The following is a 14,693-nucleotide window of genomic DNA, read 5'->3' on the forward strand; positions in this document are numbered from 1 at the left end:
GGGGCCCCATAAAAATAGAAATTGCTTTATAGGAAGGAGGAAGAGAGGCTGGGTAACAACTTGTTTAGTCTTGCCATGTCATTTTATGATGGAGTGAGCAGCCTCTCTCCAGATGCCAGTCATGATCTTGGGACTTTCCAACTTCCAGAACCATGAGCCAACTAAACAATTCTTTATAAATTAGCTAGTCTCAAATATTTTGCTGTAGCAACAGAAAATGGATTAAAACAAAATTGATTGAGTCAACAGCTTTTGTTTTTTAGAGATGTGGCTTTCTCATATCCATTTTGACTAGGATGATGTCAGGAGAAGTGGCTGATATAAAAAAAGCAAAAACAAAACAACAACAACAAAAACTCCCTAATGTGAAGAGGCAGAGAAAATGCAACAAAGAGAAGCTAGGAAAGAGTCTTGTACTGAATTGAATGGTGGTCACACCGAGGAGAAACTTATATCAGATTCTTGGAACTTATAACTATCACTATACTAGTTCCCTAGGGCTGCTGTTGTTACCGCTGTGACGAGTCCTTGCTTCCCCGAATGCAAGTTTAGAGTGGAAAGTAGAATCTTTATTAAAGAACAACAGAAAAGACTTCTCCCCGGAGGAAGAAGGGGACCCAAGAGGTGGAATCCATGGAAGGGAGAGGTCTTCCCTCTTTTATAGCTAAGGTCTTCTCTCAGCTTTCCCGAATTCCTGTCCTTAGTTCTGTTGTCTTGCAGTGATGGAATGTAGGTGGGAAGGCCCAAAGGGTGGGGGACAGGTGGGCTGAAGGAGTAATCCGGGCAGGGTTGGCTTTTGGATTAACATCTCCTGTTTTCTGGGAGCTGCTTCATTAACATTTCCTTGGGATGGGCTCTGCACCTTGAGGACATTTTCAATTCCCCTTTTTCTGGACTCCATTCTCAATATGGCCTTCATTTTACTCAATATTAGACCCGATTTACCTAACTACACTAACTACCTATCTGTAAATCTGGCTTCACTGTCACAAACTACTGCAAACTGTGTGGCTTAAAACAACATTTATTTTCTCGAAGTTTAGGAGGGCATAAGTCTGAAATTGGTGTCACCAGTTTCCTCCTGGAAGCACTGAGGGAAAGTCTTCCCATTTCTCTCTTAGCCCTGGTGGTGGCTTGCAGTCCTTGGCATTCCTTATTTTGCAGGTACATCTCTGCTTCCATGTCTACATGGTCTTCCCTTCTGTGTGTCTCTCTCGTTTATCTTCACACTATAATCTTAAAAGGACTCCAGCCATTGAACTTAGGCCTTGCCTTAATTGGTAAAGACCTCATCTTGACTAACTAAAACTGCAAAAATCTGATTTTCAACTAAATTGGAAATTCTGAGATTTGAGAAGGATATGGATCTCTGGAGGACACTATTCAACAAAGCAGTTAACTAATTTGAGGAAAGGATATACATGGATGTAATTAAGTAAAGGATTTTGAGAGCTTTCTCTGGATTAGGTAGGTAGGTTCTAAATCCAATGACAAGTGTTTTTATAAGACAAATCTGAAAGCAGGGTAACAGAAAAACAGATGAAGAGACTGGAATGATGTTGCCACTAGACAGCAAAATGTCATGCAACACAAAGGCAGAGACTAGAGCACAGAAGGCATAAAACCAGGGAAGCTAAGGAATGTAGACAGCTACCAAAAACCAGAAGAGGCAAGAAAGGATGCTCCTCTAGTGTGTGGCCTTGACAACACCTTGATCTTGGACTTCTGTCCTCCAGAACTGTGAGACAATAAACTTCTGTTGTGTTGAAGCCATCCATTTTGGTATTTGTTCCTGGAGCCCCAGCCTTGAATGCAATGCTTTCTTTTCTTTCAAGTACTTTTAAAACCAAGACGGAAACATGTCTCTGAGATAGATTCTAAACAGATCCATCTTAGCAAATAAAAATTTGTGAAGAGCCACAAAGTGAAACCAGCTCAATTCTTGTAATGATCTTTAAATACCAAAATCCCCTTCAATGACCAAGATACATAACTCTTATCCGAACAAGTTACCATCATAAAATAATTTGTGTCATAAACTGTATTTCATACTCCTCCATTTTCCTTGTGTCTGCCTTTATAATTAACATCTGATTTTATCACACTTCATGTGCTTCTCTCTTTTCAGGGTAAATTGTTTAATATCATCTGTGTCTCCCTATTCTTTTTATCTTGAGACTCACTTTTCATCCCGCTGTCTGATGTATAATTTACATGACACGGGGTGCTGTGTAACCTACAACTGATGTCACAACTGCTGAAGGCAGCTGAGTTTTGGGGGAGCAAGTCATGTCATCACGATAAAGCTAAACTAAACAGGGGAAAGTACATGACGAATCTCTTTCAAGCTTTGCATGAATTCGGAATTCAAAGTCTAGCATCACCAAACCATCCCTTTCAAACCTAAAATTCCAGTTAATCATTCAAGTGGCAGATGTCAGGCTACCCCAAAATGTCACAGTAGTCTGTGTCTTTATTTGGATACACAATGGAGAGGAGTTGGGGTTCCTACAGTGTGTACCGGTAAGGAGTCCATTCATGAGGCTCTCAGTGTCAGGGTCACTTAGAAAACACTGGAAGAGATCCAGGAGCCACACCCCTCAGTCCCTCACTACTTTTGCTTTGGAGTCCCTGACCCCTCCCCAGAGCCGTCCTGCTGCTTGGGTGGTCAGTTCTGGGGTGGAACCGAACGCCCTCCCAGCCGCTCCCCGGCATTACCCAGCCCGGGGCGCAGGTGCTGGCCCGGGATGGGAGTGGAGGCGGCCGATCCGGCGAGGTCCGTCCCTGCCTTGCTCCCGCAGCGGTGGCTGCTGGAAGCAAGGGTCTGGTGAACCTGGGCGTCCGCTCGCAGCCCGATTGTGAACCCACCCCCGCATCCCACACCGGGAGCCGCTTTCCCGCGCACACAGCTGAGCGCGTCTGGGTCCGGCAGCTCCAGCCCGGAACCCGGCGAGCGGGAGCGGCCGCCCTTCCCCCGCGCAACGTCAACGCCGGCGTCCGGGAGGCGTCGTAATGTCCCGAAGAAGCGCGCCTCAGAAGCCTGCGCCCAGCCAGCGCCGCTCCAACCCAGAAATTCCTGTCCAAACCTTGCACGCCCCACCTTCCCAGTGGCTCATGGCAGTGCAGAGGAGAGAATCTCGGTGCGTGCATGCTCTAAGGGCGCGGGCAGGTTTGCCTAAAGGTTTATTGCAGAAAGACCCTTGATGAGGCTGGGTATCTGCGGCGCCAAAAGACAATTTTAAGTCCCCTTCATTCCCTAGCTTTGGCAGGTCTGGACGGCAGCGCGTCTGTTAATCCCAGCCGGTGGCCAGCCTTCCTTCCCCATCGCCTGCTATCGTCAGCCTGGGCCAAGTCTCCGCTGCAGATCCTCTTCGCTTGGGACCCCGCGGCCGGAACGGCTAAGGGCGCGTGTGCGCGCCTATTAGGAGGTGCGTGGTAGTGATGGCGGCGCTCAGTGAGACTTTCCTGTCACTGGATACTACTACTCCCAGCCCTCCTCCAAGCCGCCGGAGCAACCCCTCTGGTCTTTAGTTTACAAGTGGCAATTTGACTTGCTCTGCTGCATGTCTGGAGGGATCCAGGAAAGTGTGGAGACGCCCCGGGGATTCAGGGATCGCAGCTTGAAAAGAAAAAAAGCCAAACAAATAAACAAAACCCACCCACCCTAACAAACATGCGGCTGCTAGAGAGGATGAGGAAAGAATGGTTCATGGTCGGGATAGTGCTGGCCATCGCCGGAGCCAAGCTGAAGCCGTCCGTGGGCGTGCACGGGGGTAAGTCGCACCTCCGCGGGCGGCGCGGCGGCTCCCGCGTCGGCACCGGCCCGCGAGTCCCGGGAAGGAGGGGCGACCGCAGCCGCCAGTGCCTCTCGCCCGAGCGGTGGCCAGCCCCGCGGGTCCCTCGGCCCTCGGCTCGGTCTGTCCTTTTCCACCCCTAAAGGGGACTTGTCGTTAGGAGCGAGGCAAAGGCGTTTGAGTGCAGGTTGCCTTTTCTTGGAGCAACCCATGAGCAGCCTCACTGTCTAGGAGGGAGGTTACAGAGAGTGAAACTTAACTCCTCTTGCCTCCCAAGTAGCATCCCATCCCAAGGGACTCCAGGCTGCCCTTATAGATAAGAATGCTTATCTGTCTCGGGGTGAACCTCATTCTCTAGCCGATTTCTGACTCCTCCCCCTCCGCACAGTAGGAAAAAAAAAAGTGTGTGTGTGTATGGGGGGAAAGGGTCACACTGCCCCCAGCTCAGATTTGGTAGCCCACGTGTTGGAGAGTGATGATTTGCTGGAGTTGCTGCCACTCCAGAAACTCCCAAGCCCACTGACACGTTGCACTCTTTCATTTCAGGACACTACTTCCGTGTGCTGCTGGGATTCAGTAGCTATACTAGCAGTCTGACAGATGCAGACTGTGTGAAAACCTAAGTGATGTGTATTTTGGCAAGGAAACGCAGATGGGCTGAAAACCTACCTAAGTCTGTATACTGGAAGCTTTGTAATGTGGCCTGAGGACACTGGTGGGAACCCTGGAAATATCATTAGCCTTTTAGAACCTCCTCCTTCTACCTTTAGACAGTCTCGTCCTACTTTTCATCAACATTAATTGAATTTCTTCATTTATTTCTGACCTTGTCAATCTTCGAGTTTATTTGTTGATTTAATACCTAAGTCTCACAAGGATGGCAAATAAGGATAGAAGAGAACACACAATCTTTTTATAGTAGGAAGTGCTCATAGGATATTTGAAACTGTTTGTACCTCTTTATGAAAACATGGTGGAAGTGAATGAAATAGTAGTTCCTTCTAAGTTGCTTTTGGAATTGTTATGTGCTTTTTAGTTTTTGTTTTTTTACAATGCTGGGGATTGAACTCGGGCCCTTGCACATGCTGGGCAGGTGATCTACCACCTCAGCTCTGGAATCACTTTAAATGGAATGAATTAAACAGTGATCTTGTAGATGAAAGCTTTTCTGTTTGTTTAAAATGTTTTTTTCTTCTTCTATACATAGTGCAAAATATGTACAGTACATAACTGTGAGAACAAGCCTGTTATTCCTAGTGGTTTCTCCCTCTGAAGATATGGGTTTCTTCTTTGACACAGCCTCTTGGTAAGCTTTTGAGAAATTCTTCTGAAAGCTGGTATTTCAGGTTCTGTCAAAGGAAGACCTTCTGTGCCTGGAACTAACCAAGCAGTAAGATTTGTAGCCATCTGCAACATACACTTCACTAGTTAGAACTTCTGGTGTTAGATCTGTTTGCTCAGTTTTGAGATGAAATCACTGGTGACGTATGATCTTTAAGTTTAAATCTGTGGGGGCTAGGTTTGCAAATTACTTTTACCTTATGTTCCCTAAATGCTGTGCCAGCAGGAAGGTTGTTGAATGGTGAATCAGTTCCCTCCACCTCCCCTGGCAGTGGCAGATATGAGCTAGATCCTATAATCATGTTTCTTCCCTTGGCTTTTGCTTATTGAAGTTTTGGTACATTATTGTATCTTAGAAATATTGTTTCCCATTTCCATTCCTCCTATGGCATTAATAGAGGATAATTCATTTCTTTGCTTAATTATAAGAGAGTAGAAGTAGAATATTAAGAGCTGGAAGTATTTTAAGCCAGAGTGTGGCTTTTTTTCTTTCTTTTTCTTTTCTTTCTTTCTTTTCTTTCTTTCTTTCTTTCCTTTTTTGTTCAAGTGCTGGAGATTACACCAGGGCCTCGCACATGCTAAGCTAATGCTCTACCACTGATGCTCTACCACTGAGCTACATCCCCAGCCCCTACACTCTATTTTTAAGTGTAAGACTTTTAAAGTATTGCACATATGTGTGGTCGGACCTCCCTTAAAAAAAGTCTTTACTGACATCTGGTGAGTTAGTGTGCTAAGAAATTTATAGATTTAGTAATCCTAAAATTAAATAAGTTGAATAACTTTCCAAATGGAAAGAAGTATAGTAGATATTAGCTTAGATAACTTAATTCTTAGTTCACTGCTCTTTTTACTCATTTGCATTTCTTTCTTTCTTTCTTTTTTTTTTTTTCTGTTTTTGGTACTGGGGATTAAACACAGGGGTCAGGGGTGCTTTGCCACTGAGCTATATTTCCAGCCCCTTTTATTTTTTATTTTAAGACAGGGTCTCAAAAACTTGTTGAGGGTCTCGCTAAGTTGCCCAGGTTGGCCTTGAACTTGTGATCCTCTTGCTTGGTTCCCTAGTTGCTGGGGTTATAGGCATGCACACTGTCCCTGGCTTATATTTCATTTTTAAATATATAGGAGGTTAAAAAAATGTCTTAGAAGATATAAATATGTAGATCCTGAGATATTGACAACCTATTCTAATGGGACCCAAGAAAGCCCTACATTATTATTGCACACCTTAGAGTTTATGGCAGTTCAACACTGTTCTATTCATTCTTGGGAAGAGAAATGTTTCTTTGGAAGTAGAGAGGAAGTTTGTCCTTTCTATTTGCGTATTAAATTATTGTTGTTAATAAGACATTAACCCTAAAAAGGAAGTTGCTTTGTTTTTCCATTAAAAAAACTGGAGCTGGGTGCCGTAGTGCATGCCTATAATCCCAGCGGCTTGGGAGGCTGAGGCAGGAGGATCATGAATTCAGAGCCAGCCTCAGCAACTTAGTGAGGCCCTAAGCAACTCAGTGAGACATTGTCCCAAAATAAAAAAATTTAAAAAAGGGGCTGGGGATATGGCTTAGGGATTAAGTGCCTTTGGGTCCAATTCAAGTACCAAAACAAAAATAAAAACAAAAAATAGAAACATGATATAACCTACATTTATTGCCACAAATATCTTAGAATATTTTGGATTATGTTTGAAAGTGTAATTTACTTTGATAATGAGTGACTTTTGTGAAATGGTAATAATTCCTTGCTTTTTTAAGTATTCCAAAACATTTTTTTTCTTCCTATTAGAAATTGCCTCATTTTTTTTCAGTTGCCAGTTTTTCTTTTGATTGATGTGCTACCCATTCCATTTTTTGGATGAACATTTTTTGGATTTTGTTTAAAGAAAAGTAAAAATATATTTTCAGGTTAGCCATTTAAGATCGGAATCTAGTTACTTTGGTGACTTGCAGAACATAATTATTAGCTCAAGGAAGGGCCAGATATCATTTTTATGTCTCAGCTTCAACTCTTTGCTCTGCAAATATTTGCCAAGTTTTTCTTTCTGCTCTAGGTGACTTCTAGTTCCATATTCCCAACTTGAGCCGTTTGTTAGCCTATTAGTTGAGTATGTCTCAGAAGTGACTTCTCTGAAGTCAAAATTAATTCCTCTTTCTCCCTTACAGGTATATTTTAAGGAGCCCTGGAATAACCTCATTGTGTCCTTTTGTAGATTAGAGTTATTTACATGTGCATCTATTATAAAAGACAACATACCTAATCTTAGGGATTTAAAATATTAAAAGTCCAGGATTATTTCATTGAATTACGCCAATTTAGTTAAATGGTTCTGTGTATTTATGTATATGTGTGCAGAGCATGGGAAGAATTAGCTTCTTAAAAAGTGAAATTATGTGGGCTAGAGGTATAGCTTAGTGGTAGAGTGCTTGACTAGCGTGAATGAGACACTGGGTTTGAGCCTCAGCTCTGTCAAAACAACAACAATAACAAAAAGAAGTAAAATTATTGGTCAACAAAAGTGAATGAATGCCTGAGCTACCCAAAGAGCCATGTAATCCAGATAAATACTTCCTGCTGGCTTTGCAACTGGTCTGTGGTCCCCTAGCTCTTCCCTGCAGCCATATTGCTAAATCTGACCCTTCCTGTATAGAAATTCTGGAGGCATCACAGAGAACAGAACCACAATTAACAAGAATAAGATCTCAAAAAAGCAGGGCATAAGAGGAAAATAAAAATGACATGAGTTTCAAAAAGCAAGGGATTTAAAATTCCTAGGAACCATCCTCTTCCAAAACAAGCCAGATTCCTTGGATTTAAAATCTGCTCTTGGCTGGGGATGTGGCTCAAGCGGTAGCGTGCTCGCCTGGCATGCGTGCGGCACGGGTTCGATCCTCAACACCACATACAAACAAAGATGTTATGTCCGCCGAAAACTAAAAAAAAAAAATATTAAAAAAAATTTCTCTCTCTTTTTTTTAAAAAAAAAAAGACTCAAATTTTATAAAATCTGCTCTTAAATCACCCTTCTCAGCTGTTGGAAGTAGTACGTTTGAGTTGTTGAGCAGATTCACAATTATAAAAAAAGTACTTCCTGAGAAAAGTTGATGAAAAGCCTTTATTGTCCCCAAACATCATGCTTTTCATACTTGTACTCATCCTTTGGCTCCCTTTTCTCAGTTTTCAGCAAAATGGTTTGTATTAATGCCAGGTATATAAAATAACTTATTGCAGTGTTTGATGAGATCTTTGTTTCTTTTATGCATTGTTGTTCTACAAATGCCTAACACACAGTAGTTGCACAATAAATATTTGTTGAATGAGTGAATGGTAGTTTTTATTTCTGAGCTTGGTCTTCTCTCTATTTTTTGAGCAGTGTCTGTGGATATGGCAAAAAGTTTTGGAGGATGGAGGAGCCACAATTTTTGTCCTGTTTTGCTTTAAGGAAAATAAATTAGGCAACAAACGACCTAAGCTACAAATTACCACGTATCAGGTGGCTTAAAACAGCAGAAATGTATTCTGTCACAGTTCTGGAGGCCAGAAGTCCAAAGTCAGGGTGTTCTCCATGCTCTGGGGAAGTAGCCTTCCTTGCTGCTTCTGGCTTGCTGTAGTTGTGGCTGTCTTTGGCTTCCTTGCCTCGTGGTGTTATCACTTCAGGTTCTGCCTCAGTCTACACGGGGCCATGTTCCCTGTGTGTGCCTGCATCCAGGTTTTCCTATTTATTAAATATGAGTCATTGGTTTGTGTGTGTGTGTGTGTGTGTGTGTGTGTGTATGTGGGTGGGGGGAGGGGGAATATCAGTCATTGGATTTGTAACCATCCCAATCCAATAAGACCTCATGTAAATTTGATTATATCTGCAAAGATTCTGTTTCCTAATAAGGTCACATTCACAAGTCCTGGGTGGACATGACTTTTGGGAAGATACTACCCAATCCAGTACAGAGAGCTTTACAGAAAGTCAAATATGAGTTGATCTCAGATTTTAAGATCTTGGTATATACGGCATATATCAGGGTTTCTCAGCTGGGATATTAATGACATTTTGGACATGACAATTTATTGTTAGAGGGGCTGTTTCATGCCTCCCAGGATGTGTATGTAGCAGGATTCCTGATCTCTTTCCACCAGATGCCAGTAGCACACCCTCCCTGCTGAGTTATGACAACCAAACACTTTTTAACCATTGCCAGATATCTGTGAGGACAAAATTGCCACTGCTGGAAAACTGCTTGTACACAGGTATAAAATGGCATTTCCTCAGAATTGCATCTTTTAAAGGAGAATTGTTCTGTGGTTAGCACATTAGGTCTTCAAGCTGACTGTGTAGAAGTCAACAAATGATACTTAAATATCAGAATGGCCCCTGTTGTTCTCATAGCATTAATATAATTCTAATGATGCCAGTGTAGCTCCAGAGGGAATTTTCTGGAGGGTAAGGACCAGGCCTGTCTGGTTCACTGTCATGTCCCCAGGACCTAGCACAAGTAGTTAAGTGTTCTGTGTGCAGTATCTCACATAGGATATGCTCAGTACATTTTGGTAGAAAGAACACTCTAGACTAGATCTGAAGGCATGAATGGATACATGCTTTTATTTCTGCCAAAATAAATGAAATGACATTCACTATATTAGAGAAAGGAACGTCTTTCATTGATTCTCTTTTTGAGATTGGGTTATTTTGATTGTTGTAGCAGCAGTCATGAGTGGTATACATAGGACCTGTATTGAAGGCAGGTGCTTTTCTACTCTCCTGTGAGCTTTTTTATTCTTCTAGTCTGAGGATAATGTGCTGGGCCAGAGAGCCCTGATCCTGGCCTTCTGGAAAATCTTCTCTGGGGTTGGGCTGCATTACAGCAAGTGAGCAACTCCGCTGGGCAGGGGTGGGGTGGGGTGCCGTGCTAATATTTAAGGTAGCATTCACTCTCCTACAACAGAATTTTCTTCCATGCCAAATTTTCTACTGGAAATTCTTTTCTAACAATAGCTAATTTCTCTCTTTTTAGGACCACTGAAGCCAGAAATAACCGTATCCTACATTGCTGTTGCAACAATATTCTTTAACAGCGGACTGTCATTAAAAACGGAGGTACTGTCACCTATGGGGCACATAAAAAAAGGGTAGAAATTTAATTTGTGCTTCAGTTTTGAAATTGCAGGGAACTTTTGAAGAGCCATTTATAGGTATGGTCTGAAGGCTTCACTGTGACAGAAGAAAACTTGGACTATGGCAGAGGACTTGTGTTTTGTTTCTACATATTATAGAAACTTCATAGTTGAGCAGCATGGACTCTAAGTATGGTGTTAAATGAATATCTTTTGTCAATTTAGTAAGATCCTGTCTTAGAATTAAAAAATAAATTCATGAGTGAAAAGGGCTGGGGTTGGAGCTCAGTGGTAAAGCACCCCTGGGTTTAATCCCCAGGACTACAAAGAAAAAAGAAACAACATTTATTGCATTCTGTTGAATATCAAGCTAAGTAACCATTATTTAATTTTCTAATTTCACAACTACTTGCTTTTGAATAACTAAATCTTAGCCTCATTTAAAAAATTAAATGCTTATTCAACAAAGCTAATTGAATGAACATATCTATACAAGTTTACATCCTGGAATACCAAACAGGCGACATTATTCAAAGATGAATAAAAAGTTCTGTTCTTTTTTGTCATCTATGTGGTCAAGTTGCAAAGGACAAGCTTTTCTCTTTGCTCTTCCTGAGCCACTGCTTCCTGCTGCTTCAGGAATCGAATTCTTTCAGAATCTTCAGGAGATAGCCTGGAGAGACCTCTAGTTCTTTTTTTGCCACTTGGAGTTGGGCAGACACAAACTGGATTTCTTCCTGCACACTTATTTTCAGCTTTTCTTGATGGGAGTGATAAAGACTTAGTGACAGAGGTGGAGGAACCAGGGGCCAGAAGCCTAGGGGCTCTAGCCACCACTTTTCTGTAGGTGCCTAGACACAGTCTGCTTTAGTTGGCATCAGGTTCATAGAAGAGGAGACAGGAAAACACTTTCCACCTGAGGGTGTTTTACTGGACAAGTGCCTCATGAACAGCCCTTTTAATGAACACAGTGGTATGAACCATATCCTAGTGAAGAATGCAAAGAAAACAAAATAAGAGAACAATACGGTAGCACATCTCACCTGCTAATTTGGAAAAAATTAAAATATCTGGTAATACCAAGAATTAATATATTTTTATTCTTTAAAAAAATTTTAAGCTGATACATAAAAACATAAAAATTATAAGAATGAGTGTTTTAAACATCTACTTCACATCTTCTTCTGGATGAAAATGACAGGTGCCTGCTGTGCTTGGGCACATTTGTGCTGTTGAGGTTTAGTTTAGTTTGCATAACTTTTGGGGATCATCTTTTTTTCCCAGGACTCATGCTGTTCATGTGCTTCTTTGGTTATAACTTTTAACTAATTTTTATTTTTTAAAATCATAGGTTTTCCTTGCTTATCTATTAAATGTTAATAGTTAAAAGAAATACTGGCATTTTTCATACCAAGTCACAGTCTGTCGTCAAGTCACAGTCTGTTGTGCTTATTGATAACATTTACTGATCCAGGCTTCACCCAACATGGTATTCTCTTAGAAGTAAAGAAATCGGGCTGGGGATATGGCTCAAGCGGTAACTCGTTCGCCTGGCATGCGCGGGGCGCTGGGTTCGATCCTCAGCACCACATAAAAATAAAATAAAGATGTTGTGTTCGTTGAAAACTGAAAAATAAATGTTAAAAAAATTCTCTCTCTTTAAAAAAAAAAAGAAATCGACATATTTTTACATCTGAGAGAGGAATGAATTGGATTTATGATTCTCTTTTGATGATCATGAATGAAAAAAAAAGAGGAGAATATACCCATTTGTTCCTGAAGAAATAACATAAAGTTATTCATTCTAACATACTTATTCTTATGCAGTTGGGAAAATCTTACTATAAAAAAGATTTTTTTTTGGAAATGTCTTGAAAAGTTAAAATTCTTGTTCAGCATTATTTCTTGCCTTTATTTATTTAAGTTTATTTTTTTAATTTTAAATCTGTTTGTAGGCTAAATTTAGTTATCTCCTCCTTAGAGCACTCTTTAACAACATGGAAAAAACATGACTTACTAAGTTTGCCTTCTGTGTCTATTGGCTTGGTATAAATCTTTTTATTGGGGTATTCTTTTTGATTTACATAGGATCAGTGTAGTGTTTACAACTGGTAAATTGTATCTCAAGAGTTCTAAATGTTCTCACTGATAACTCGCTGTTCTGAAAATAACTGGGATAGGTCTTCATAAATATGTCAAATTAAAGATTTTATAAGAACTGTTGATATGAAAGAACCATTATTACAGGGAATAGACCTTTTTTTTTTTTGTCAGCACCCCAGTTCAATATTGGTTCTGAAATGTGGGGCACAGTGATACCAGGAGATATTTGCCACCTCTGTGGCTCTGGGCTGATCGGACTTGGAGGTCTTCTTGCTGACCTTGGCTGGTGCTTCTTGTGGAGCAGCTGCCTTACCCAAGTCCTCTGTCAGGACCTTGCTCTAACTACGTCCCCTGGTGGCTGCTTAATGGCTACAGCTGTTACTTAGGCCATGGGAAATCTGGCAAGAGTCTTGATGTCTCTCACTCCTTAGCTTCTTACATCATGCTCTTCTGTAAAGCAGCCAACTTTGTGGGATGCAAGAGTTGAAGAAAGAAGAATGCCACAGTTATCAGCGTCTCTCTAAGGACCAGCTACTCTAAACACCTAGGAAACCTTCAGAGTCATCCAGCTAATTTGGATCTAATGATGAAATGTCTCTGTGCTTTATCGTGGTATCTAAGTAGCCATCAAAGCCATTTCCTCCTTTTAGGCCCTTTTCAATTCAATGCAACATTAAGTAATTTTCAAAAGCCATTTAATGTGCTAGATTGCATCGCTGTGTAATATTAGACCATCTCTATTTTCTTGGGCAAACAAATAGTTATAAATTAGGAGGTAGCATCTTATTATTTTCCAGTTAATAATCCTGAATTAATTTCAATTGCTATTATGATTTGTGTGTCTTAGTAGGTCCTAGAATAGTATATTTTTGCACACAGGAGACACCCAGTAAATTATTGACTTGAGGTTATTTGGAAGCACTTATTTGGTTCCACTCAAGTTTGATTTTTAAAATTGACCATTTCAATGTCTGTTTTTCATACATTGGTTTAGTGATGTGTATTCTAAAATTTGTTTTACCTATTTATTAAAATTATAAAGGATACTATGCTAATGCAATGCTACATCTTCAATTTCATGACTATTGATTTCTAATTAAAAAAATTTTTTTTAGTTGCAGTTGGTCACAATACCTTTATTTTTATTTATTTATTTATTTACATTTAACCTAATTTTATTCATGCTTGCCTTGGGATGGGGAATAGATCATTCGGTAAAAACATACAGTAAAAACAAAAAATGTCTTATCATGTACAACTTTAAAACTACAATAATGATGTACCTTAATTACTTCCATGCACACAAGTCTAACATTACAGAATTTTAAAAAAATAAACACAATTAAGACTTGTAGGAGCATTTTATAATAAAGTAATTCCTAATTTTTCTTTGTAGATAGATCAAGCACCTCCAAAATACAAATTCCTATAAACAGTGAGTACTTTACTTAAAATGAACACTTAAAAAAGTAAATTAAGTACGTGGACAGCCTTAGGATAAGCTGATATTATATATTCAGCTAGGTAGGCAACAAACCATAGTGCCAAATGGAAAAAGTGTAGTTGCAAATAAAGTTTTAAAACTAAGTTAATTTTATAATTAAATACAGAAAATATACTGATTTGCTAAAATAAATAAGATGTGATGTATTAACACTTCACTATAAAGAATGAATACCAGAACATTTATAAACAATGAGTCTTAATAGTTTACTACAATAAACGCTGGCTAAATAGAAGTGCATATTGTGAAGCACTATGGGTGGTATGTTTTGCCACATACTTTTGTTACCTTGAGGTAGATAACATATGTGTACCAAATTCGGCATTCATTTTCAGTTGCTGCTGGTATCATGTGTTTTAAGAAATGTGTACAGTATGAAAAACTGGAAAATACTAATGAATGAAAAATGTTTTAGGAAAAAAATAGATATTTTCATGCAATTATGTACAGTCTCACTGTGTAAATTTCAAGGCAAGATTTTTGTTTCCTGTAAAACAGATCATTGTTCTATGAGAGAATGTTTTTTACTTGTCTTAGTGCATTTCTTTTGTCTCCTCCTGCATTGCATTATTTTGCTCTATTCTTTTTTTGTGTGAAAATGACATGCCAGTTAAAATGAAAACTATCTCATGTAGAAAAAAATTCTGGATTTTAAAAACCAAGAACTAATAAAAATCCTTACTAAATGACACCATCTGATTCAAGTAAAAAATGACTTAAACACTAGTAATAAAAAAAGACAAACACATTTCATGAAGAATACAAAAAGAAATGTCTGCTGAGTGTTTTAGTTCAGATGTTTCAGAATGCTGCTCTATGTTTTATGAGGAATTTGAGGGGAAGATTTCATA

At 40.0% G+C, this 14,693-nt stretch overlaps 1 protein-coding gene and 1 pseudogene across 5 annotated transcripts in view; one reads left to right on the forward strand and one right to left on the reverse strand.

The window, feature by feature from the left end:
* Positions 1-3,427: 3,427 nt before the first annotated feature.
* Positions 3,428-14,693, forward strand: part of Slc10a7 (solute carrier family 10 member 7) — a 245,540-nt gene continuing 234,274 nt past the window's right edge. For 4 of the 5 annotated variants that reach the window (XM_040293231.2, XM_078022058.1, XM_078022059.1 and 1 more), the window contains exons 1-2: positions 3,428-3,773; positions 10,136-10,218. In XM_040293231.2, the coding sequence (XP_040149165.2) occupies positions 3,674-3,773; positions 10,136-10,218 (183 nt within the window). In that variant the 5' untranslated portion in view covers positions 3,428-3,673. The remainder of the gene's footprint in view (positions 3,774-10,135; positions 10,219-14,693) is intronic. The other variant, XM_021727886.3, reaches the window with a different exon arrangement.
* On the reverse strand, positions 10,762-11,188 carry LOC101961349 (PCNA-associated factor pseudogene; annotated as a pseudogene).

Source organism: Ictidomys tridecemlineatus, chromosome 9, assembly GCF_052094955.1.
Source record: "Ictidomys tridecemlineatus isolate mIctTri1 chromosome 9, mIctTri1.hap1, whole genome shotgun sequence".
Taxonomy (NCBI): Eukaryota; Metazoa; Chordata; class Mammalia; order Rodentia; family Sciuridae; genus Ictidomys; species Ictidomys tridecemlineatus.